The 22,882-nt window shown below is 42.2% G+C and overlaps 1 protein-coding gene across 7 annotated transcripts in view; it reads right to left on the bottom strand.

Annotated features, from left to right (window-relative positions):
• Spats2l (spermatogenesis associated serine rich 2 like) overlaps positions 1–22,882 on the bottom strand; it is a 179,999-nt gene that overhangs the window by 138,467 nt on the left and 18,650 nt on the right. For 4 of the 7 annotated variants that reach the window (XM_029481286.2, XM_029481241.2, XM_021157675.2 and 1 more), the window contains exon 2: positions 17,131–17,180. Coding sequence is in view for 2 of the 7 variants with exons in the window: in XM_085837471.1 (XP_085693597.1) it covers positions 4,513–4,528 (16 nt within the window). In the remaining 5 variants the exon portion in view is untranslated. Of the gene's footprint in view, positions 1–4,512; positions 4,535–4,756; positions 4,941–17,130; positions 17,181–22,882 lie in introns of those variants that run through there. The other 3 variants (XM_029481244.2, XM_085837471.1, XM_029481235.2) reach the window with 3 other exon arrangements.

Here is a 22,882-nt window from a genome sequence, read left to right as displayed (position 1 = left end):
TGTGCCCAACTGCAAGAGACACAGTAATGTGGTCCACACCAAGTCAGTGTCCAGCTGAGGCCATGCACATGGTGGAATCACTCTACCTTTCTATTCCACCACCATGTTCCACCCAGTCTCAGCTGTCCCCAGCCCAGTTAGATGAGCCCCAGTCCCTGAAACTCTTTCCCCAGTTCACTCTCTAAGGACGTTCCCTGTGGTTTAAAGGATCAACATGATCAGACTTTCTGTAGAAAGGCTAAGAGGTATTCTGAAAATTCAGTAACGCTTTCTGCAAGAAGTTGCCTTGCCCAAAGCTAACCGAGGGCCTTCTGAATATTTTCAGAACATGTGTCCCAACATGCCTCTGCAGTCAAACACTTCAAAATCAATCACCTTTACATGCTCCCTCATAGCAGAGGGAAGACAACGGCACTTTTGTCATTGCTCCTGTAACTCACCCATCTCAACTCAGAACGCTAGTATTACGTTACATAATAGGCAGCCTGCTGACATTCCTATTTTAAAGCATTACATTTTCAGGGTTTATCACAAGTCGTTTTAAATTTCATTTAGCTCTAATGTATTATACAACTTTATGTTCAGAAACAATGTTCTCTGCTACATCAGCAAGCTATATTGGAAAATACAGTTGCTGTGGGTTTGAAACAGTTTGTTTGCTAACTTTTGATTTGATCCTCTTGGAGAGCCACATGGAGAAAGGTAATGAGAAAGGAAATTTTTACTGCATGTTGTTAAGACATTGCTTTGGAAAGCTAAAAGAAATATATTTTGATATCTAATTTGGATTAATGATATCACTTTCAGCTTTCCACTTAATTTACTGTAAACAAATCTGATGGCCAGATCATTGTTTATAAAACTTTACAAACCAAGCATTTAGTTTAACTATACTTCTAGTGACTACAATGATTCAAGAAACTGGCAAATGTGGTGAGAGGGCATTATGGCTTGAGAAAGCATCCATCCGTCCTTCTTCCACTGTTACAGAAGTAATTGTGTTGTTTGAGAGACCCATTGAGGATACCAAAGACCAGGGCCCTGGGGTAGGTTACATGACCACACAGAGAACCCAGCGACACCTCATTTCACATGTCTCAGTTATGGGTTGAATGCAGCCCTAAATGGGCCATCAGGACAACAAGCAAATGTAAGACTCTGCTTAAGTTGTGAGAAAAATGAGCTTTCTCTTTCTTGATCATTTCTCTTGAATGAAGAATATAATGTGAGCTACACTGTCTCCATCATCTCACAATAATGTAGAGCTCAGAAAGGGACAAGAAAGAACTTGATACAAGTTCTTGAATCAAGAAAGAAGGATATAGCCCAGTCAGCTCTCACTGAAGATGTTTCCTAAATTCTGTGTTGGTCATTGCTGACGGCCAGGGAGGGGAGAGCAAGCAGGCTTTCCACTAGACACCTTTACTCTACAGACTTAAAGTCTGCTCTACAAGAAAAACAGAAAGAACAGGCTATGGGCAAGCAGTTAGTGGCTTCTTCTGTACTTGTCTGGGTTGAATTTTCTGTACTTACTGCAGAGAACAGGCAGATATTGCTGAGGTTTGGTCTTTTGCTATGTATTGCAATGCTAAATACTGGCTTCCAAGGTCTGATTGCTCCCAGGCACAAGAGAATCTGCAGTAGACTCAGGTGACCCTATGTAATCTTGCATCCCAAGTTATCCCTGATTGGTGAATAAAGATGCCTACAGCCTATAGCTGGGTAGAAGAGAGATAGATGGGGGCTTTTGGTTTCTGGGCTTGGGGTGGGAGGCAGGAGATCACGCGGAAGAAGAGAGAGGGAAGATGGAGAGGGGACAAGATATTATGAGGTAGGAGAGCTTCCTAGATGGAATGTGGCAAATTATAACTTGGAGTTATTGATGAGGAAGTAAATTCTGATAGCATAGAGGGTAGATATCTACCTAAATCTAGTACTATAAAGGCTTATTATAAATATAAACATTGTGTGTCTTTTATCTGAGACCTGAATGATCAAAAGTGGGGTAGAAACCCCCAATTGAGATTAAATATTTACTACAAGAAAATATTTCATATATACAAAGAAGGAATGACATATTTCAGAGTCTATAAATTAGACTAATTAAAATTAAACATACAAGTATTTGATTTGTAAAATCTTTTACAAGGTAATAACCTGACTTATTTCACAGCAGCTACAGTTAAAATTATTATTCAATTAAAAATATCCTATCTACAATTAAAAATGCAAGATCTGCAAGCACACACATCAGCCCAATCTTGTATATTCAATTTAGACACTGAATGAAATACTCCAAAATATGTTAAAAATCCTAATATCTTCTTAAATTATAGGAAAAAATCAAGCTATATATTTATGAGCCCACTGTCTCCAGGCAAGAATCACTCTGTTTCAAATTATGGCTTAGATTTCTATTGGCTAGGTTAGACATGATAACAAATGCAGAATTCTCTGAATTGACATTTAGTGCCCAGGGGAGAGCTTTTCAAATTGGAGAATAATGGGAGTAGCTGTCTTTAAGATTTCTTCCTCAGGAGTCACAAAGGTACATCATACATTGGAGGATACAGAGATTGTCAAAATGAGATTTTCTCAGAAATTACACAGTGATCACAGTGATACAAGAAAAGGAAGAAGAAAAGTATACAAGGAAACAACAGCTTGTTGGGCCAGCAGGGGTATGGGAGGAAGAGGAGTCACAAAAGAGCGCTAGCCATTGCTCTTCCCTCCCTCACAGTAACAGAGGCAATGCTCAACGACCCCTGAAGACCGCTCAGCTTCAGAACTGAGAGAAACCCTGGAAATGGCCATATTCGAAACCCGGGACCTGAAAAGGCAGGGTCATCTCTTGTGCTTCACAGTGTGTCATGGCATGGGGTTTATTTGTGGGTCAAGACTCTCCCACCACTGTTCTTTCAGAGGTGACAGGATGGGCCAGTGTGCCAGCCCAAGTTCTGTAATGACTTGCCTCTGTGTTCACCATGAAGTCGTCCTGAATTTATGTATTTACACTTTTAGAACTGGTTTTTAAACTAGCACACAAGATAATAGGTTTTTTTGTACAGTGTTTTATGCAACCATATTTTTTACCATTGCCCATATTCTGAAGTTGTGTTTTTAGGCACGGGATAAATGAGTTGCAGTACCATGAAAATGTCACAGGATGATTAATGAGGAAAAAACCCAATGCCTTGCCTTGCTGACTAAACCCAGTCCATGGGTTGGGACAGACAGAGGCCTTCTTGCTACAAAGGGAAGAGTCCAAGAGGTTGCCAGGGGTCCCAGCTGGTGGGACTTTGATTTTCTGGTGGGAGTGAATTTTTGCTGAGGTTTCAACTGCTTCCTGCTTAATGGCTAACGTTCCCGTCAAACACTGAGCAGTTCTCAGCTAGGCATCCCTTTCCCGGAAGTTCCCGAAAAAAAAAGTGAACTAGCCAGGGTAAGCAACAAGTGATGGAAAGCTATGTCTTCTGAATGTCTCTCTTTAAAGCAGAAGATTAGGGATAATATTTCAGAGCTGGAGAGTTTGAGTGTCTACAAACAGTGTGAGTCCTTATTAACACGTGCTTGCATCACTTGGCAGCATAGGAATATCTGTAATTCAGGGAACTTGTCTCCCCTGAGTTGTAGCCTCATGGGAATGGAAATGGGACCAGGGTGGGAATAGGAAGAGAGCTCATAAGTGTCCTAATAAATTGAAGGTCTTCATTTTGTTCAGGGAAGATTTGCAAGAAAACTGCACTCTCTGCTAAGTCAAAGTGACTTTTCTTAAAATCACAGTCCACATGTTGGCCAAAATATGTTTTCAAGCTGGGTATGGTTTAAGGTTCAACCTGGTCTACACAGTGATTTCCAAGTTGTCCAGGGTAATACAGTGAGACAATATCACAAACAAATAAAATGTATGAATAAACCCAGCTCAGAAGGAGCCTGTGACTGTTCTCAGCTGTATGGGGGGTGGGGGTGGGGAGAAAAACAACATATGTACCTTTTTTTTTTAAATCAAGGCACAGATAAAAGAACATTTTAAATTCCAGTAATCTACCACCCAGTGAATCACTTTAAAAGCTCTTATTATTCCTAAAAATCCCTTCATATATTAAAATGTGTTTACACTGTGCATCTTTGGTTCTGTAACATTTTTTTTCTCAATAGTACACTAACAAACGTTTCATTACTTACCTGCTGTTATGTCTGTGGTGCCTAAATAGCATTTCTATAAATGTCAGTAACGTGATATATGTATATATAGTTATTTTATCTATTGCTATTGTTTAAATAATTTCCTTTTTAACATTTTGTAAACAGCACTGTAGTCAACCTTTGTGGCCAACATCTTTGCATTATATCCTTAATTATTTCATTGGATTGAATGCTTGGAAATAAAACTTTCATGAAAAAACAATAAATCTAGTTTAAAAGGAAGAAAAAAGGAAAAAGAAAAGAACCCAAAACAACAACAGACCATACTGCTAAACTGCCTTTTAGAATCCAGGTCATCCATTTTACCTTTCATGAGGTGCATGGAAAACCATCTGGACCAACTGAGATTTGTCAAAGCTCACAGACGTGCTGAGGTCTACAATGGTATTGACTATTAGCTGTAGTTTCATAGGTGGGATGGAGTCAAGGAACACATGTTCTATACACACTCTGGCTACAACTAATGCATGGTGAAGTCTCCTGCTCTAGTGTTGGTCACTCATGGTCAGCCATGTTCCAAAAACTTTAAAGCAAAAATTCCATCAGTTACCAACTCATAATAGTCTGGATCTTATGCCGCCCTGAGCTCCCTTGGCTGAGAATGTCAGTCATCCCAGGTATTCATGCTGCAAATGTGGTCTTGTCATTAATCACTGGTCCTGGATCTCCATGATCAGCTAGGGACACTGCAGCCTCCGTGATCCAGTAACCCTCGCACAGGACTCTATTGCTAGGTCACGGTGTCTCCATCTTCTCCTCCTTTCAGCACAGAGACAATGCCACTCCACATCCTAAGAATGGGGAGCACAGAACAAGAAGTTGTTCTGAGAGAGAACAACTTATTACAGCGTATCACTAAAATTGGGCTTGTGAAACGGTTCAGAGGTTAACAGCATTGGTTGCTCTTCCAAAGGACCTGGGTCTGACCCCGTGCCCACAACCATGTATAACTCCAGTCCCAGAGGATCTGATGGCCTTTTCTGATATCTCTGGGGTCACTGCATACATGTGCTGTGCAGACATACAAACAGACAAAACACCCATATATACAGAATAATAAAATGAAATCATTTTAAAAAATAAGATTACTTTTGCTATTAGCTGTTGCTAATAATCTCTCATAATTTATAAATTAAAATTTATTAAGGGTCTATACACATAGGAAGACACTACATACATTTGGTTTGGCATTATTCCATGGTTTGGAGCATCTATGGAAGTATATTTTCCATAGATAAAGGGAGACTTCCAGAACATTCCATTGAGCTCTTTCTTTGGGAGAAGATGTCATCTTCCATCCTCTGTGCTAAGGGCTTTTCTTGTACACTAATCAGTACACACTCATATTCTCCTTCATTCCTCTCTCTCTGTCTCTCTCTGTCTCTGTCTCTCTCTGTCTCTCTCTGTCTCTCTCTGTCTCTGTCTCTCTCTTTCTCTCTGTCTCTCTCTCTCTCTGTCTCTCTCTGTCTCTCTCTCTCTCTGTCTCTCTCTCTCTGTCTCTCTCTCTCTCTCTCCCTCCTTCCTTCCCTCTCTCTCTGTGTATGTGTGTGTGTGTGTGTGTGTATGTGTCTGTGCTTATAGACATGTGCATGTGTACCCAGAGGCAAGATATTTTCTCCAGTCACTTCTCTACCTTATTTTTTGGGATAAAAACCTCACTGAGCATGGTATGGGTTCACCTTGCCAGGCTAGCTAGCAAGCCCCAGGGATTTTTCCATCTTGGCCCCACCAGAGCAAGGGTTAGGAGCATGAGCCTCCATTTCCAGCTTCTGTATGTGTTCTGGGGATTGAACTCGGGTCATCACACTTGGGGAAAATCACTTCTCCAGGTGAACCATCTCCCCGGGAACAATTGAAAAGCCATTTAGAGCAGGAAGTCCCTGTTCCACTACTGACAGGTCCTGATTACACATGATCAACCACACCATCTCCATTCAAGTTGGGCTCCCAATTAGAGGCCGGAACGAATTTGCAGCTTGACATTTTAATGAAGTGATAGAAATGACATCTGAAATTTAAGCAAAAAAAAAAAAAAATCAACAGATACTTGTAGAGCTAGAGGATAGAATGTTTGATCAGACCACACACTCGCTTTGAGTTTTCTGTTTATTCGTTTCTATTCTACCTAACTCCAACACTGGCTCCCTGCAGCCTTTCCTTCTAAGCATGTTTTCTAAGTTGGACATTTCATATCACTAAGGATGCCAACTCCTTTTCTAACATAAGGACATTCTTCTATCATAACTGCTTGCTATATTTGGAGACTGAATAGCAAGGATATTGTTCTTACCCAGAAAAGAGGGGGAAAGAAATAACTCATTAGGATCACAAACCCTGTTGGCAGAACCTGCCAAACAGGCGGTGATTTTAGGTATGCAATACCAGTTCTATTTAAAAACAAAAAAACCCAGAAAACAAAAGGCAGAACTCAGATCCTGGGATGCGTAAAACATAAAGGAATCTCACAAAGTCAGGCCTCTGGGCTATTCACTCCCTCCAACGGGAAGGTACAAGCTCAGGTGTCCTGCAGTCTGCTTCAGGGAGACAGGGTGGCATGTGAAAGGGTGCAGGGAGGGGACCTCATGGGGAGGCAGAAGGATGCATGCTCTCCTGTAAGTCGGGACATGGAAGTGGCCACTCTTCTGTGGGCTTCATCCCCTTGGTGCACTTTTTCTTCCTAGGCCCTTGACTTCCAAACCAGCCAGACTTTTCTGTGTTGCTGGGTCTGAACTCTAGTTCCACATTTTGAGAGATGGTGGTGATGATGGTGGTGGTGGTGGTGATGGTGATGATGATGATTGGTTTGTGGCTTCTTTGACTCCCCATCTTTGGAACTCTTACCCAGCTCTCTTCCATTGGGTTGACCCTTGTCCAGGACCTCTTCTCTTTCAGTCCTTCCTAGCTGTAGTCAGGGACATGGTCCCAAATCCTGTATGCACGCTGAAGAACAGCTAATGGCAAGTTCATGGCATATGCTAAATGGATGCTTAGAAGAGATTTCCATTGGCATGGTTTAAAAACAAGGAAGAAGGTCAAGTGCTCCACTAATGGGGGCGGGATTAAAGGAAAGCAACGGCATTGAACTTGTTTGTCATGCTACAAATATTATGGCTAGTTTTGTTCTATCTAAATGCTTCCAAATGCCATTGTTTTAGGGGAAAGGATCAGTCTTATTATGAAAGCTCATGCCTTTTGCAACTTTAAGGCAACCTTAAGGGAAACATGTCTTCCTTTTTACCTTGTCCGACTTAGCAGTGTATCGAGGTAGCACAGGTCAAATATAGCAATAAGCCTCCTCTAATATGAAACAACATGTTGATGATATCTTGCTTACACTTAAACTTTATGTTTTACATTTTTTTGATTCTTACAATTTAATAGGTATTAGTTTCCTCTCTTCAGAGAATCATTTAGGAAGTTTAGTGTACTGGTTAAAAATGTGGGTATATGCTGGTAATCTCAGCATTTAGGTGGCATAGGCTAGAGATCAAGAGTTGAAGGTTATCCTCAGCAAGTTAGAGGGCAACCTGGGCTACAAGGATATTTTTTCCAGCAAAACAAAACAAAACAAAACAAAACAAAACAAAACACAAGGAGAGTGACAGTGAAGTTAGGTGGTCTTGTTTTGAGTTCAGGCTCTGCACGTAAATGATCCTACACAGGCCACTTAAGCCTATGCTTCCACACGTACCAACGTCTGTAAAACAGGATAATATCAATAGTGTCCAGCCACAGGCCTGCTGCACGGGCATGGACTGCGGTCATATGTTAAGGCAGCTATAATGTACTCAAATCAGCCATGGACACAAAGGCTTACATGCAAACACCCAAGAAATATAGGCACCACTCACCACCAGAGCCAAACAGTTTACAGCCATGGGAGGGATTCTTATCTTTAACAATGGTGCTGCAACTCTGATTCATAATTTTACCAGAGAACAGATTATCTATTTTTTTTTCACAAAAGCAAAATGCATGATAAAAGGAAACCTCTACTTGGATAGGATGACTCAAGCGGAAGAGGTGGAGCAAGAGTTCAAGTGCGGCTTCTTGAGAGAACCCCATTTATTTCTGTTCCCATAAAAATACCGTGTGCAATTTAAGTACTCGTAGGCACTGTACGCTAAATGTGTATCCCGTGGTGGCTGTCAGAGACTGCTTCCCATGGCTGTCTTCTCACTCACACAAAGCAGTGCCTCTGGGGGAGGGGGGGTCTATGTGGGGGAAGGGCTGTGCCACTCCCTGTGAGCACTCTGAGGGGGTACAGCACAACCTCTGAATGCTGTGGGAAAGAGGGCCTCATCCAGGGAAGGAGTGGGCTGGGGAGCCAGCAGCAGCACCCCAGGAAACAGGCTTTCTTGTTTCTGGTGTCTTGGAGCAGTGGAGATAGAAAAGATAAAGTAAGAAGGGGGTGACACTGGGGACAGGGGGGCAACAGACAGACCCAGATGACATAGAGAGACCCAGGTGACACTGGGGACAGAGAGCAACAGACAGACCCAGGTGACACTGGGGACAGAGAACAGCAGAGAGACTCAGGTGACACTGGGGACAGGGAGCAACAGAGAGACTCAGGAGACAGGATGGGTAGAAAAACCCCAGGAAACTAAGTAATCAAAAAATGAGAACCAACCTAAAGATTATACCAAAATAGGAGACGCAGGGAGGAGCAGGGAAGAGGAGAGGAAAAGGGAGGGGAGAGAAGAGGAGGTGAAAGAAGAGAAAGGGAGAGAAGGGGAGGGCAGGAGAGAGAGGATCTACAGCAGAGAGAGCCAAAGAAAAGAAAATTCCACAACACACACACACACACACACACACACACACACACACAGCACACACACACACACACACACACACACACAGAGCACACACACAGAGGGAGAGAGAGAGAGAGAGAGAGAGAGAGAGAGAGAGAGAGAGAGAGATTGAGAGAGAGCCCACAGGAGTGAACCATAAAAGACCACCCTTGTGATGTCTTCATCACATGGGTGATGAGTCAGGCAGCCATGGCTCGGGACTCAAAGCTGCCATCTGCAAATTGGTAATGTATCCTCAAGGTTCTTTCTGAGAAATGAAGAAACAAGTGTGGTCTGAAAGGTTCATAGGGTGAGTGAACTGTGAAAGAACCCAGCAGGAGTGTTTCGTTCCCCTCTGCCACAGGGTTACAGGTGAAAAAGGAGAGCTACTTTAAGCAAGGACAGAGAAAGTGCGACATATGGACTGTCATTAGTTGATCAGTTTGCAAGCCACAGATGAGAAAGAACAATTCTCCTGCTCCTTGTGGATATTTTGCTAGAATCATCTGAACAGGACAAATCTCTTCGTGTTATTATCTCTCCCTTCGCTCTGGCTTATGTGCAGGCAATACTGGAGACTGAGCTGGGGCCTTACGCATTCCAGGGGCACATCCACAGCCAATTACTTAAGTTCTCAAGAACAGACTTTGTTACTACACACAAGTTTTGTGTATGTGGAAGGGGGAATATATGTGCAAGGGGGGGGGCATGTGTACAGTTCCTGTGTGTGCGGAAGCAATGGGCCAACCTTGGCTGTCACTACTCCGGCATCCTCCTTTTCTTTTTTTCTTTTTTTTTGAGACAGGGTCTCTCTATTTGGCCTGGAGTTCAGCAAATGGGCTTGCTGACCAACGAGCCTCAGGCTTTGCCTGTCCACTAGGTCAAGCATGAACCACACACCTGGCTGTTTTATTTGGGTTTTCAGGATTAAATTCAACTCTTCACGATTATAAGGCAAATACTCTACTGTCTGTCACCCCAGCTCCCAAACAAGCCCTTAAAATCCCAAAATACTACCCATAGAAACTTATTTGTGGGGCTGGAGATGGCTTGGTGGTTAAGAGCACTGGTAACCCATTGTAACTCCAATCCCAGGGCATCTGACACCGTTTTGGCCTCTGCAGGCACCGCACACATGTGGTGTGCAGACACACATGCAGGCAAAATGCCCATACACATAAAGATACATAATAAAAATTGTAAAGAGAATCTTATTTATGACTACTAAACATAAAAAGCAAACCGTGTTTTAGGCACTCAATCTATTCTGAGGTATGTACTTCTGTAGAATGACTAATTAAATATAATTTATGTTAGCTAAGCCAGGTGATACCTTGCACAGATCATTAACCACATCTCATTAAGAATTTTCTATATCTCCGAATCCTCAAACATTCTAAGGGGGTATGATATAGATGAATAATTATGTTAAAGGGAAAGTATTAAAGGATGTCCCTTAAGGCTCTTTAAAGACAGCTCTTAGGAACATAAACAGGAAGCATAATACAAGGTTATGAAGAATGGCAGAAAAACCGACCGTGGCCTATTTCCATAACGAAGCACAGAAAAAAATGACTTCCATTAAGTTAAAATGAACTGTTATTTCATTAAGCAAGCGTCTTTATTTACTCTTTGCTCTCTATATGATAATAACATGTATCGTTTTAGAGTCAACAGTTCATTTTTTTAATTTAGGGAAAGGAGGAAATCGTATCCCCCAAGGAACCGTTTTCTGGCTGACACAGTTTGGCACACTTGGAGGGTGAAGTATTCTCCATACTTGAATCTTTACTGAACCTTCTGTCCCTGAGATACAGAAAGAACGCTCTGACCCGCAGTCAGCAGGGCACGCACCCTGATGTGCTCCTTCTGTGGGCTTTAATTATAAATGTATGCAGAACTACCCTCATTTGGTCACTGGTTTTGTGTGACTAGTGGTGCACATCCTTAAGATGCCTGGCCCTGGGAGAGAAGAAATGAAGCAAAGAAGATCCCCTTACACACGTGTTACTCAGCCTGGACCTCCTTCCGGTCTTTTACAGCCCACTAGCTGTGGCTACCATGTTACCCCCTTGCTTACTTGTTTCTTCATCATTGGGATCCACACGTTGGATGATCTCAATCTACCCAAGTTGGCTCCTAACTCCAGAGTTAATGTGGTTCAGCGTCATCTATCCCTATAAACAGATCTCCAACACACAGATCACAGATGGGCTGACCTGAATATATCCCTTCACACTGATGAACATAGTGATGAAGTATTCTTGTATTCCAGATGGTGGGTACAGCGCTGGGAGGACCCAGAATGAAACAGACACAATGTCAGTCGCTAGCCTGTCTCGGGATAGCTGGATATGCTGTGTCCTACCATAGGGAAGTAAGGAGACCGGCAGCTGGTAATCTGAGCTAGCCCTTACAGGACAGGGCTACACATCTCTTCCTGTTGTGACTATTCTGACTAAGCCACAAATGCCCAGAGTGCTCTTCAAATTTTTATTTTCAGAAAAATTTGCAAGCTTCATGAACTATTTTTATGCCCCAAAATGTTAATTTGTAGATACTTCTTTGAAAGGAAAAAAAGAACATTCCTTCGAGATTTTTTTCCCCCTCAGCAACAAGGAATGCCAGTCGGCCTTATATTGGCATTCTGTCAACTTCTACAGCCAAGAAAGCTAAGAGTTTGAGCAAAACCACCAAGGTGCCTTTGCTACTGACTGTGGCTGGCCCAGAGTTCAAAGGTTAACCTCTGAGAATGCTCTACCCCTCCCCTTTCATTTCCCTCTTAAGTAACCTCCAAATACCAAGGATTAGAGACCCAGGGTGCAGAATCTTTCCATCACAGACCTGGAAAACTGCAAGTTATTGTTAGTGCTGGCCTCTCAAAGCATTATTCAGAACACCTGCAAACCTCTGGCAGCCAGATTCCCACAGGTGTTCAGCCTTTCAAGACTTGGTTCTTAGAACTGCCAAATAAACCCTTCTTGTAACCAGTGTGAGGCTCTGTGTTGATAATGTATGGAAAGAGCTGGCTATGAAGTATGGACTAGGGATGACATTATAGCTCTACCCTCTAGAAAATTGAAACTGGAGGAGAATTTGGCCTCATCTGCTTCTTTGATGGAATGCTTTCTCAGGAAAAACATTTCTGTTTAGAGAAAGACGAACAATATCGAATTTGGCTATTATTTTATATGTATACATACTTATAAACAACAAATTTTGGTGCTCTTAAACGTTAAAACTGAATGCTCCCACACCCCAAATCGATTTAAGATACTGTTTAGGAAAATATTTGGAAACCTTTGACTTGTTTGGAAAATATACATATTTTTCTGACATATGTCCACTTTCAGAACCTCCATTCTTGATACAGTACAAGTGATTGCTTGAGCCCTGGCATAACCGGTGCTAGGTACTGAGTCCTCCAGTGATTCGAGGAATGGCTGCACACAGTAGGCTCTGCTTAGGAGTGATGAGGAGTTATTCATAGTTCACAAGAGAAGACAGTCAAGGTCATGGAGCGGTGACCTGTGATATAAAGTCTCTATGCACCTATGTTATCTTCTGCGCCTTTGGCAAAAGTTTTAGGGTAAGCCAGGCTCTTTGTCGAGGAAAGCACCTCCATCAGGAATGTAAAATCTGGGCCAATGCCTCCTTCTTCACAAGAGGTAAGTGAGAATTTTGATGTGGAAGTAAAGGCAAACTTTAGAGATGGCAACCCACATCCAGAAAGTTCCGCAACTCATCCCAGGATCATTCTAGAAACTAGTGAGAGTGATTTGAAACCCAGGGTCCACATCAGAAAGAGAACGAGAAGCCCAGACTCAGTTATGGGGATGCTGTAACTTATCTAAAAGCAACACTCCCAATGTACCTGTGTTTATTATTTTACTGTTTATTACTGATGTTCCCTAAGGAAAGCTGAGCCATTAGCAGCCATGTAGCACCAGTACCACTTGAAGGACGAAGATCATGGGCATCCTGAAATTTCATAAGATGGCTAAGATGTACCAGGTGAGAACTCCAAGCATTGCATTCACACGGCATGACAATGTCCCTCAGCTGAGGTGGGCAGGTTAAATCGAGGTCAATCAATCAGAGTTGAATCAATTAAACTCCCCCTCGAGAAGCTTCAAACTAGGGAACCCCGCGCCCTAGCATCTGAAAGCCATTACTGCTTAATCACATCAACATTGATGCCTTGTTAGAGAAGACACCCTCCACCTTTTTTGCTTTGTTTCTGAGGCAGGGTCTCTAATTGACCCAGAGCTCACCAAATCAACTAGGCGGCTGACCAATGAGCCCCAGGGTTTGTCTAGCTCTGCTAGGGTGACAAGTATGTAACATACATCTGAATGGTTTTATTTGGGTTTTTCTTTAGAGTTTTAGCACTGATATATGCATACGTGAGTAACAACTTAGTTCTTTTTTCTATTTCTATACTTCACATTAATGTAGTTCTATTTCCATGTGACAACATTATTTCATTTTATAGCTGTTGTTAGTTCTTCCATTTCTATACAGTATCTCAACATATGACCACACTTTTAACACAAGCACTTGAATATATACTTCACCAGAACACAGACACACAAACACACACACACATACATTGAGCACCTGGGGGCAGGGGTGGGGGTAGGGGTGGGGGTAGAGAGGGAGTTAGTTTTAAAGATACGAAGTGAAATTCTAAAGGAAATTAATTCCAATGTATCTCTTGTCAACCAATTTTAATATTAACCAGTTCTTATACAGCTTTGAAGAAAGGTCATTTAATTTCTAGATTTATCTTTCTGCAGACTTTAATTCCTGCACATTGGCCAAATAAAAGCTAAGGCACTAGCTGCATCTTAACTTACTCTCTTAAGTCTGTGATTCTCCACAGATTTATTGAGGCTGCTTCCCCCTAAATCAGTCTCTCCCCCCCAACACTCACACATTTTTACATAAGAGTATTTTTTCCTTTTCTTTTTGATAGAGCCAATATTACATGTACTGAAAGAAGAAAAGGTTCTTTCAAAATTTAAAGCAATTCTGCATCAAAGGAGTTTCAACTTAACACAAATCAAGTCTGTAAAATAATAAAAAAAAATTGGTTACTTCTGTAGCCAAATTAAGGAATGTAATCACAAATAACAAAAGATTAATCTTAAAAGGATTAAGTCCAACTTCCAAGTCTTCAGTGTTTGGATTATTATGGAGTGTATGACTGCAGAAATGGGAGCTATCAGTGCAGCACCGACAATACGTGCTTACCGGTGTGTCACTCACTGTCTCTTGATGACAAACAGCAACTCACATTCTCCCAGTGCCAGCAGCTTAACACACACTATTCACATGCATGCCTATACTTGACCTGCGTTAGTCTGTCAAAGCAATTTGATGAAGCAGATACTGCTATTCCTCCCGTCAGATAAGAAGAAACTGAGGCACAGTCAGAGAAGGTAAGATCCCACACCTGTGACTTGAGGCTGGTGAGACGTCTCAGAGTTTAGTTCCCAGCACCCACGCACATGACCTCTCATAAATGTCTGTAGCTCTAGGGAGCCCAACACCTTCCTTTGGCCTCCCAGGGCAATGTACACATGGGTACACAGCACGCAGGCAAAGCATTCATATGCAAGAAATAACATCTTTAAAAGCCACACCTCTCTGAACCTTACACTGCTTGCTATGCACGATTACCTTACAAAATGTCAGTTTCATTGCTGTTGACATTGTTATTGTGATTTCGATAACGATAGACATTCAAGATCAGGGAATAGTATGTGAACCTAGGGAGGGAAATCTACATACATTTATTCTGATTTATGAGAAAATTGTGACGATGATCGTAACTAAGCAACCCTCTGATTCTGGGAGAACTAATTAAGAAATGAATTAAGGGATTCAATGGGTACCCAAATTAGTCATTAGGGTTTGAAGATCTGGAACTCTGGTCTAAATCCAGCTTTGGCACTTGTCTCCAATATAAACATGACCAGAAAAGTACCCCAGCTCACAATTAAAATGGATTTAGATGGCTCATGTGTCCACATGGGAAAGACCCCTTCCTAATTGAGTTCGGACATCTCTTCAGTTATTGTGGGTTTCATTTCCCATCTTCCCAGCTTTTTTGTAACTGCTGGCAACGGGATTATGCTAGGAGAGAAACCACTTCAATCAGCCATGCCTGCTGTACCAGCATAAAAAGATAGAAAGCAGAGCTTTTGAGTGGTAATTAGAAAATTCCTTAAGTGTACTCCTGTGGCATATGTTATAGACAACTACGAACTGGCAAGACCTGTTACAGAAGGGATGTCTAATGTCACCGTTCTGGGGTAAACAGTCAGGAGAAGTAGTGTTCCAACACACGATTAGAGCAATCTTTTCAGGCCAAAGCTCTCTGGCTTCCCGCCTCTAATATGATTAGTGGCAGACAGCTGGAGGCATCTCATCCTCCTGACAAAAATATGATCAGAATTGTTTTCAATTGGTACATCTTTCCATCAAGCTGTTGCCTTCCAGCAGAATAATCAGAGTTTCTGATTATCTGGTTTTCTTTCCAAGGAACCAGGAATCGACAGTGTCCTTGCTTGTCTGGTGAGGAGAAGGCTGCCAGAATTTACATTATAACTCTTCAGCTTCGTAAGCCGAAGGCCACTATACAGAGGGGGGAGGGCGGGGAGTTTGTGTCCATGGACTTCTCATGCTCTCACATACATGTACATACGTGTGGACAGAGAAATAGTTCATCTTGTTTTTATTATAATAATTCTTTCAGCAACTATAAAGTACTTTCATGGTGACTCAATCACAAGGAAGTCAAACATCCCAACGCATGCACGGATTATAACCAACACCCCCTAGAGTCAATGACTCTTCTCAGAGTGACAGTCATCTTCCTGAAGTTCCTAGTTTATGGAAAAAGAACCAAGTTTAAACACTAATGCAAAGTTAGGAGGCACCTAGGGTTGCTTCCATGGACCGTGTCAATTTGGAAGTTGTGATTCTTTTCTTTCTTTCTTTCTTTCTTTCTTTCTTTCTTTCTTTCTTTTTTTTTTTTTTTTAATTTCAAGACCAAAAACCTTTTCCATCTGGAAGATAGACTATCGGAGAATCTCAGAGAATGTATGGAACCTGATGCAATATGCTTTCTGTCCACAAAGACTTCTGACATAATCATTCACACATGAGTAACTGCCGAAACAGTTAACTTTTTGTTGGTTTTGCTTGTTGGTTTGTTTGAGGTGGGGTCTCACATTGTGGCCTTGGCTGGTCTTGAACTCACAAGAGATCCATCCACCTGCCTCTGCCTCCTCTGAAGGATTGAGATTAAGGACATGTACCACCATACCTGGCAACATTTATCATTTTATTGGACGTGGGTTTCCTTTACATTGATGACCTTGAGCTAGCCAACACCTCTGAAGATGACTGTGATTATCATATCTCGGATGAGATCAGGGATGTTCAGAGAGGTGTGGTTACAGACTATCCATATACCAGAGAGGAGCAAACTGAGGCTCAGAAGAATGACAAATAAGACCACGCCATTATTAAGCAGTCGGAGGCTGGAAGCAAGGCCAGGCTGGCTGACTAGGCCTTCTGCTCCCATTCCATGCTGACCAGGAGCTACAACTGAGAGTCCGACCTCCAGACTCATTGGGGGTTGTCTTCAACAGCAGTGCAAGGGCTGTCACTATCACAGTGGAAAGCCAGGCAGTATGGCCCTAGAGCCTCGTGCTCTTAACTCTTAATTCCCTTTCAATTTACAAGGATGGCTATAATAGACTTTGGTTTCTTTTTTCTTTTTGTGGTACTCCAAAGTATCTTACATGATGCTATTCTAACAATAACCATGGAAACACTGATGTAGTTTGGAAGGGAGATGTGGGTGGGAAGGGTGATATAGATGGGAAGGGGAATGTGGGTGGAACAGAAGTGGCTCAGGTCCCTTGGCCACATGGCCCCAACTGAATAGCCTCAGTCCTCATACTTTAGTGCCAACTCTAACCTGAAACTTTAAGAGGCAGCTGAGAGCCTCCTATCCATCAAAGCTCTCCAGGAGTCAGGTGCAAGGGAAGGGAAGCATCATCCACAAAGATAGAAAGAAGTCACAGAGAAAGAGGGGACCATCTCTACTTACCTGGGAATCTACAGAGATGTTCCTGAAAGCAGCCTGGGTTCTGGAGTCTCCTAGGAAGAAAATTAATTTGGAGGGTCAGACTGATTGGTCTCCATTGGCAACATCCTCACCTATTACCCATTATACTTGCTCTGTATCTCAGAATCTTGAGTCTGGCAGATAATGAGTCGGTACTCACACATGATTTAATTCAACCTTGGGTAGGCAGAGTAATTCGAGTCTGTTTACTCAGCAGTAAACTGGGAATAATAATAGCTTTCTCACCAAGTGTTTCGCTGCATGAAAAGCAAGGCGTGCAATGCATTCAACACACCTAGCATGTAATGGTGACATTTAACAACAATAGCTGGCATTTATTATGAATTTAGAAAGCTCCTGGAATTGTTTCAGAGTTGTCCCCACATACTAGCCATGTTAGTACTCCAGGGGAGGCACTGACATCATTGGCATTTGACAGAGACCAATAAACAAGACACAGAAGTATCAAATGGTCAGACTACTGAATCCATATTAGAATCTGGTAGACTGGGAGTCTAACAGTGACAAAACGTGGTCACATAGTATTTGCCTAACTTATTAAAAATAAGTGTTCGCTATTGTTTCTGTTGAATAATATTATCTTCTACCAGACTTAGCCTATATTGTGTAACGACAGAACTCACCACTCAGCCAGTTACTACTTATGCACAGAGACGTGTGCCAAGGTTATAAATCAACTAGCCACTCATTCACACACCACCCCATTTCTGTGTTTATTAGTAATCCCAGTGTCGTACGTGATCCTCAGAACACTCTGTGGAGTTTCACATGCTTAGGTCACAGATCCCACTGTCATACGGTCACCTTTATAAACTTTATAAACCGCCATTTTCCTTTGGGCCATACCTGTCTTCCCTCTATCCAGAGAGAGTCCTTTGTCCCACTCCCTGGAGAACAAGAAGGAGGGACAAGAAGGAGGGAGGTGCTTGAAATGATAAAACGTGGGTGGGGTAATGAAGAGACTACGGGAGGGACAACTAAGACTAAGGAGGGATTTCATGAAAGCCTAGTACAGTAGAAGATGCTTAAAATGTATACATATGTGAAAGAAATCTAAAATAGAATCGCTGAATAACAGGGGAGACAAAGCTTGAACTAGACATCCCTTAACACCAAATGAAACCTCGACTGCTGGGAATGGGTTATATCTAGTTAATTTGTGGCCACAGAGGCCCCATGGAACCCCCAAACAACCCAGGCTATTGCCAAGACTATTGGTTGCTCCCCAGAAGCTGATGGTAAAACATTATTGATGAAGATAACATCTACATAACTCACTAAACATGGGAAAGACAAGCGGGTACTCACCTGGAGCCTTCACCCCCTTACTGACTCATTCGTGTTCATGGTACAGGAAGTGTTCTTCCAGAGGAGAAAGGTAAACATCAACCGAGCTACAGTCCCTGCAATCTATAATGACCACCTGCCTGTAAAATGCACTGGTAGAATCCTGACTCAAAAGCTATGTGAGTAACCGACCACTATCTGACTGGCATGCAAGACCCAGTTCATGAGATAGAACCCATGCCTGACACTGCTCAGGTGTCCCAGAACCTGAGACTAGATAGGCCATAGACCTGGGGGAAAACCAAATACTACTGTTCTGCTCAAGAAATGTAGCAATGACTCCCAATGACATTCTGCTACACTCATAGGTCAGTAAGTATCCTGCTCAGCCACCATCAGAAAAGCTTCTTCTTGCTGGAGATGGGAACAAATACAGAGACCCACACCTGGACAATGTGGTGCAGAGAATAACAGACCTTGAAACACTGTGTCTTAAATGGGATATCGTCACCAAATCCCTCCTTTCAGGTGTGGAAGAGGAGACAGAAAGATGGTGAGAGCCAGTGGGAATGGGGGACACCAAGGAAGCCTTCTAGATACAAGATGACTGATGTGTTCACACAGACTGTGCCAGCATCCGTAGCTCTAAACTAGAGTCCCCAAAAGGACCAGTGTTGGCCTAGGACACACCAAGACCAAGTTCTTAGCCCAAAGGACATTTATTTGTCCCAGAGGGACAAAGGGCAGGGAATAAAAGACAAAGACAGAAGATAGAGGATGAGGGAGAAAAAGAAAGGAACAAGAGAGAGGGGAAAGGGGGATTTGCCCTGGAGTAGGATAAAGGACTCCCTGTGGGTAGAGGGGTGGCAGATGTGGCCCAGAGGAAGATGGTGGTTTATAAAGGTACAAGAAGAAACCTTGTGTTAGGATGAGGTGTTTTGTTTTAATTGGACATCTTAATTAGGGTAGCCAAAAGGGGTTTTTGATTGCTGGAATTCAATATATTGATACCTGGACCTTGATGTCAGCCTCAGACAAAGGAAGTGGCCAAATAAGGGAATAGGCCTTGGCAGCTAGCTGTAGGACTGCAATGTAATGGGTTTTAGCAAGCAGGGAAAGGGTAAAAGACAAAACCCATTGGCACCATGTTTGCCATGCGCAAGCCTGCTAGAGCCCTTCAGTCCCAGCGCTTCCAGAGGAGGTAGACACACGCCCCCCACCCCTTACCCAGAAGCTGTCTCCAACTGATAATCACTCACAAATGAAAATTTAGTTTTCTCCAACAGAGTCTCAGTAGGTATGCAAGCCATACTTAAGGGCAAGCCCGATGCTCAGAAGCCAGCACAAAACAAGCTCAAACGTATCTTTGAAAGCTTTTTGTCTCATGGTGCTTTGTCTGGTCAATTCTTTCCCCTTATATATTTGCTTATGTATTATAGGTTTGCAATTTTGTTTTAAGAGGGTTTTTGTGTGTGTGTCTGTGTTTGTGTACACATTTATGACTCAGCATTAGTATGCGGTTTTGTGTGTGTGTGTGTGTGTGTGTGTGTGTGTGTGTGTGTGTGTGAGAGAGAGAGAGAGAGAGAGAGAGATTGAGAGGTGTCTTTGGGAAACATTTACTTCAACATAAGATGCTACCAACTTTATTTACAGATCAGTTCGTCACACTTAGATCCATTTGCTTTCATAAGAACCCCTTGGAGGGGAATAACTCAGTGACTGTAATACCTCCATTAAATAGGAATTGATTTCAAAATATGCTTTTCAAAGTTTTGACAAAAGCAATTTTCTGATTTTCTTTATGTACCACCAAAGGCAAACACTGTTGTGTTGACAATGTAATAAATGAGTTGTCAAATAAGATATTAAACATTTATAGATTTAATTTTTAATAAAGGCTTTTTAAACATATCCCAAAATATCCATCAATATTTGACATGAAGAGCTGCATTTTGGTAAATCCAATCCCCCACCACAACCGACCTTGGCACAAGATATTTATGGTTCTTTGACACAGCAAGGTGGTATTCCTTGTGGGATGGTAAATAGCTGCAGTACAGAGGTTTAGAAGGCAGAAAATGGTCGCACATGTCACATATTATTCTGCTAGGATATGAGGAATAGATACACCACTTTTGTAGTTTCTATTCTCATGCCTGGGAATCATACATAGAGGCTTTAACTCCTACCAGACTCTGAAGGGGCCTTTATCTGATGCAAGAGCAATATGGTCATGTGTCAGCCTCAAAGACAACATTGCTACAGGACTCATTTAGACATATAAATTATAGCTTTCTTAAGCCTGGAAGAGAAAAAAAAAGATGAAATTTGGTAGCGGTTATCCCTAGGGTGCAGGATTATAGGTAATTGTTTTCTTCTCTATAATTTGCTTTCTAAACTTTCTATTATGAGTGTGTATTATTTTAACGATTTTAAAAAAACTTTTTTCAGCCTCATTTATTATTAACAACAATCTCATGCAGTAAAAAGTGAAAAGGCTTTAGAATCAAGCACACTGGGGTTCAAATCCTAGCTTGTCCTGTTCTGATCTTGATGCCCTTTGAAAAATTACTCAATAGCTCATCTTGCACACACCTGTACAATGAGAATAATATGCATGCCATGGGGCACATGGATGCCAGACTCCTGATAACAAATGATAAAGCAGTATGTTAGTATCTGCAGACTGATTCCTTGGGCCAACTGTTCATAGAAAGGCTGTGAATCAGACAGACACTCTCCAGCAGTTAAAACTTCCAGAAGAGAAAGCAAGGCTCTAACACCTCACTATCCCACATCCCTTCCCATTATAACCACATGATTCCTACAGGCCAAGACTCTGTAGTCCACTGAACCAGCTACAAAACCTCTGTTTTGGAGAAGCTTCTATTTGTACTGGGTGGCAGCTAATGCAGAAACTCAGCGTTGGTCAAAGCACTAAGAACAGCCAACAACTGCATTGTCCCCTCCAAGGCTCAGAGAACATGGTGGAAGAGAGGGTGAAGAGAATGTTAAGTGTTTGAAGACAAGAAGGACTGCTGGGAAATGTGGCAGTAAATGTTATTTGGTGGCTTCTACTCCACCTTCGATCATTTAGTCCACAAAGAAAAGATAGGATGCCTTTATATTTATAATAAGCCGTAAAGCACTAGAGCTGGGCAGATATCAACCCTCTAAGCTCTTCTGTCTCCTTCCCTGTGATGATTCCTGAGGTAACACTTGCCATGTTTTTCCTAGGCCACTCCAACTCCAACAGGCTGGCCCTCATGGCCGTGCACTGATCCACATACCCTATGGTGGCTTCCTCCTCCTTCTCCTCATCTTGGGGTTCCTTGTCGTCTCTTCTGAGACCTCCAAGTCCAGGACCTCCAGCCTCCCCCTACACTCTTCTGTCCAGCTACAGGCTGTAGGTATCTTTATTAACCATCAGGGGTGACTTGGGGGACAAAGTTTACACACCAAAAGCTGGTGTATGTGAGGATCTCCTCATCCTAGAGCAACCAAATCTTGGGGTACAAAATTTAGCATTTGAATATGAGCACCAGACCAACTCACTACAGTGAAAACCCTTCTTCTCGACATGACATGGCCTTTGCACACAAGAACCCTCAGTAGCTGTGGCTGCCTTCATAAGGCCTCACAAGCCTGGCCCACCAACATCTATTATGGATTAAAGGGAATTTATGAGGCGCCACACTTTCTTAAGGAAACTTAGGCCGTTAATGGCTGCTGGAATGTGGGAGTCCTATCTCTTGGTTGTACCACAGTAGGTAAGTCACCCTGGCTCAAGTGAAAAGACCCACAAGCAACCCTAAATTAAACTCGGTGGGGCACATACAATTAGACATCAAAGTAGGGAGGAGATTTTTCTGCTAAAAGTGGTTTGTGGGGAGGGGAAGAAAAATAATAATGAGGGGAATATATCAACATACATCATATACACATATGGTATTGTGAAGGAATTCAAGTTTATAAGTTAAAAACACAGGGAAGAAGTCCTCAGGTTGGGACAGAAGTTGGAGAAGGGTAGAGAAAGAAATCACAGCTCCTGTAATTCAAGGCTTCACTGTGTCTTTTCTTACAATCAGTGTGAGCAAAATGAGTTATGTAATTGCTTAAATGAGAGGTAAGAAACAAAAACTACACTTCTCTGACATTCTTTTAAAAATATATGTTGATATTATCATCCTATCTACCAGAAGACAGGTTGGTCAGCTAGGCTTATGATATAATATACCATACATATATACGTATATTTATATCCAACAAAGTATGGTGGTTGGGGGTGTGTTTCCTTTGAATGTGTGCTGCTGTTAACTACAGCAAGAAATATTGATTTATATTTTTGGTTTTTCACGACAGGGTTTCTCTGTATAGTTCTGGTTGTCCTGGAACTCACTCTGTAGACCAGGCTGGCCTTGAACTC

This window comes from Mus caroli, unplaced genomic scaffold (genome assembly GCF_978045245.1).
Source record: "Mus caroli unplaced genomic scaffold, Mus_caroli_1 scaffold_1, whole genome shotgun sequence".
Taxonomy (NCBI): domain Eukaryota; kingdom Metazoa; phylum Chordata; class Mammalia; order Rodentia; family Muridae; genus Mus; species Mus caroli.
This window is presented reverse-complemented; position numbering and strand designations above follow the sequence as displayed.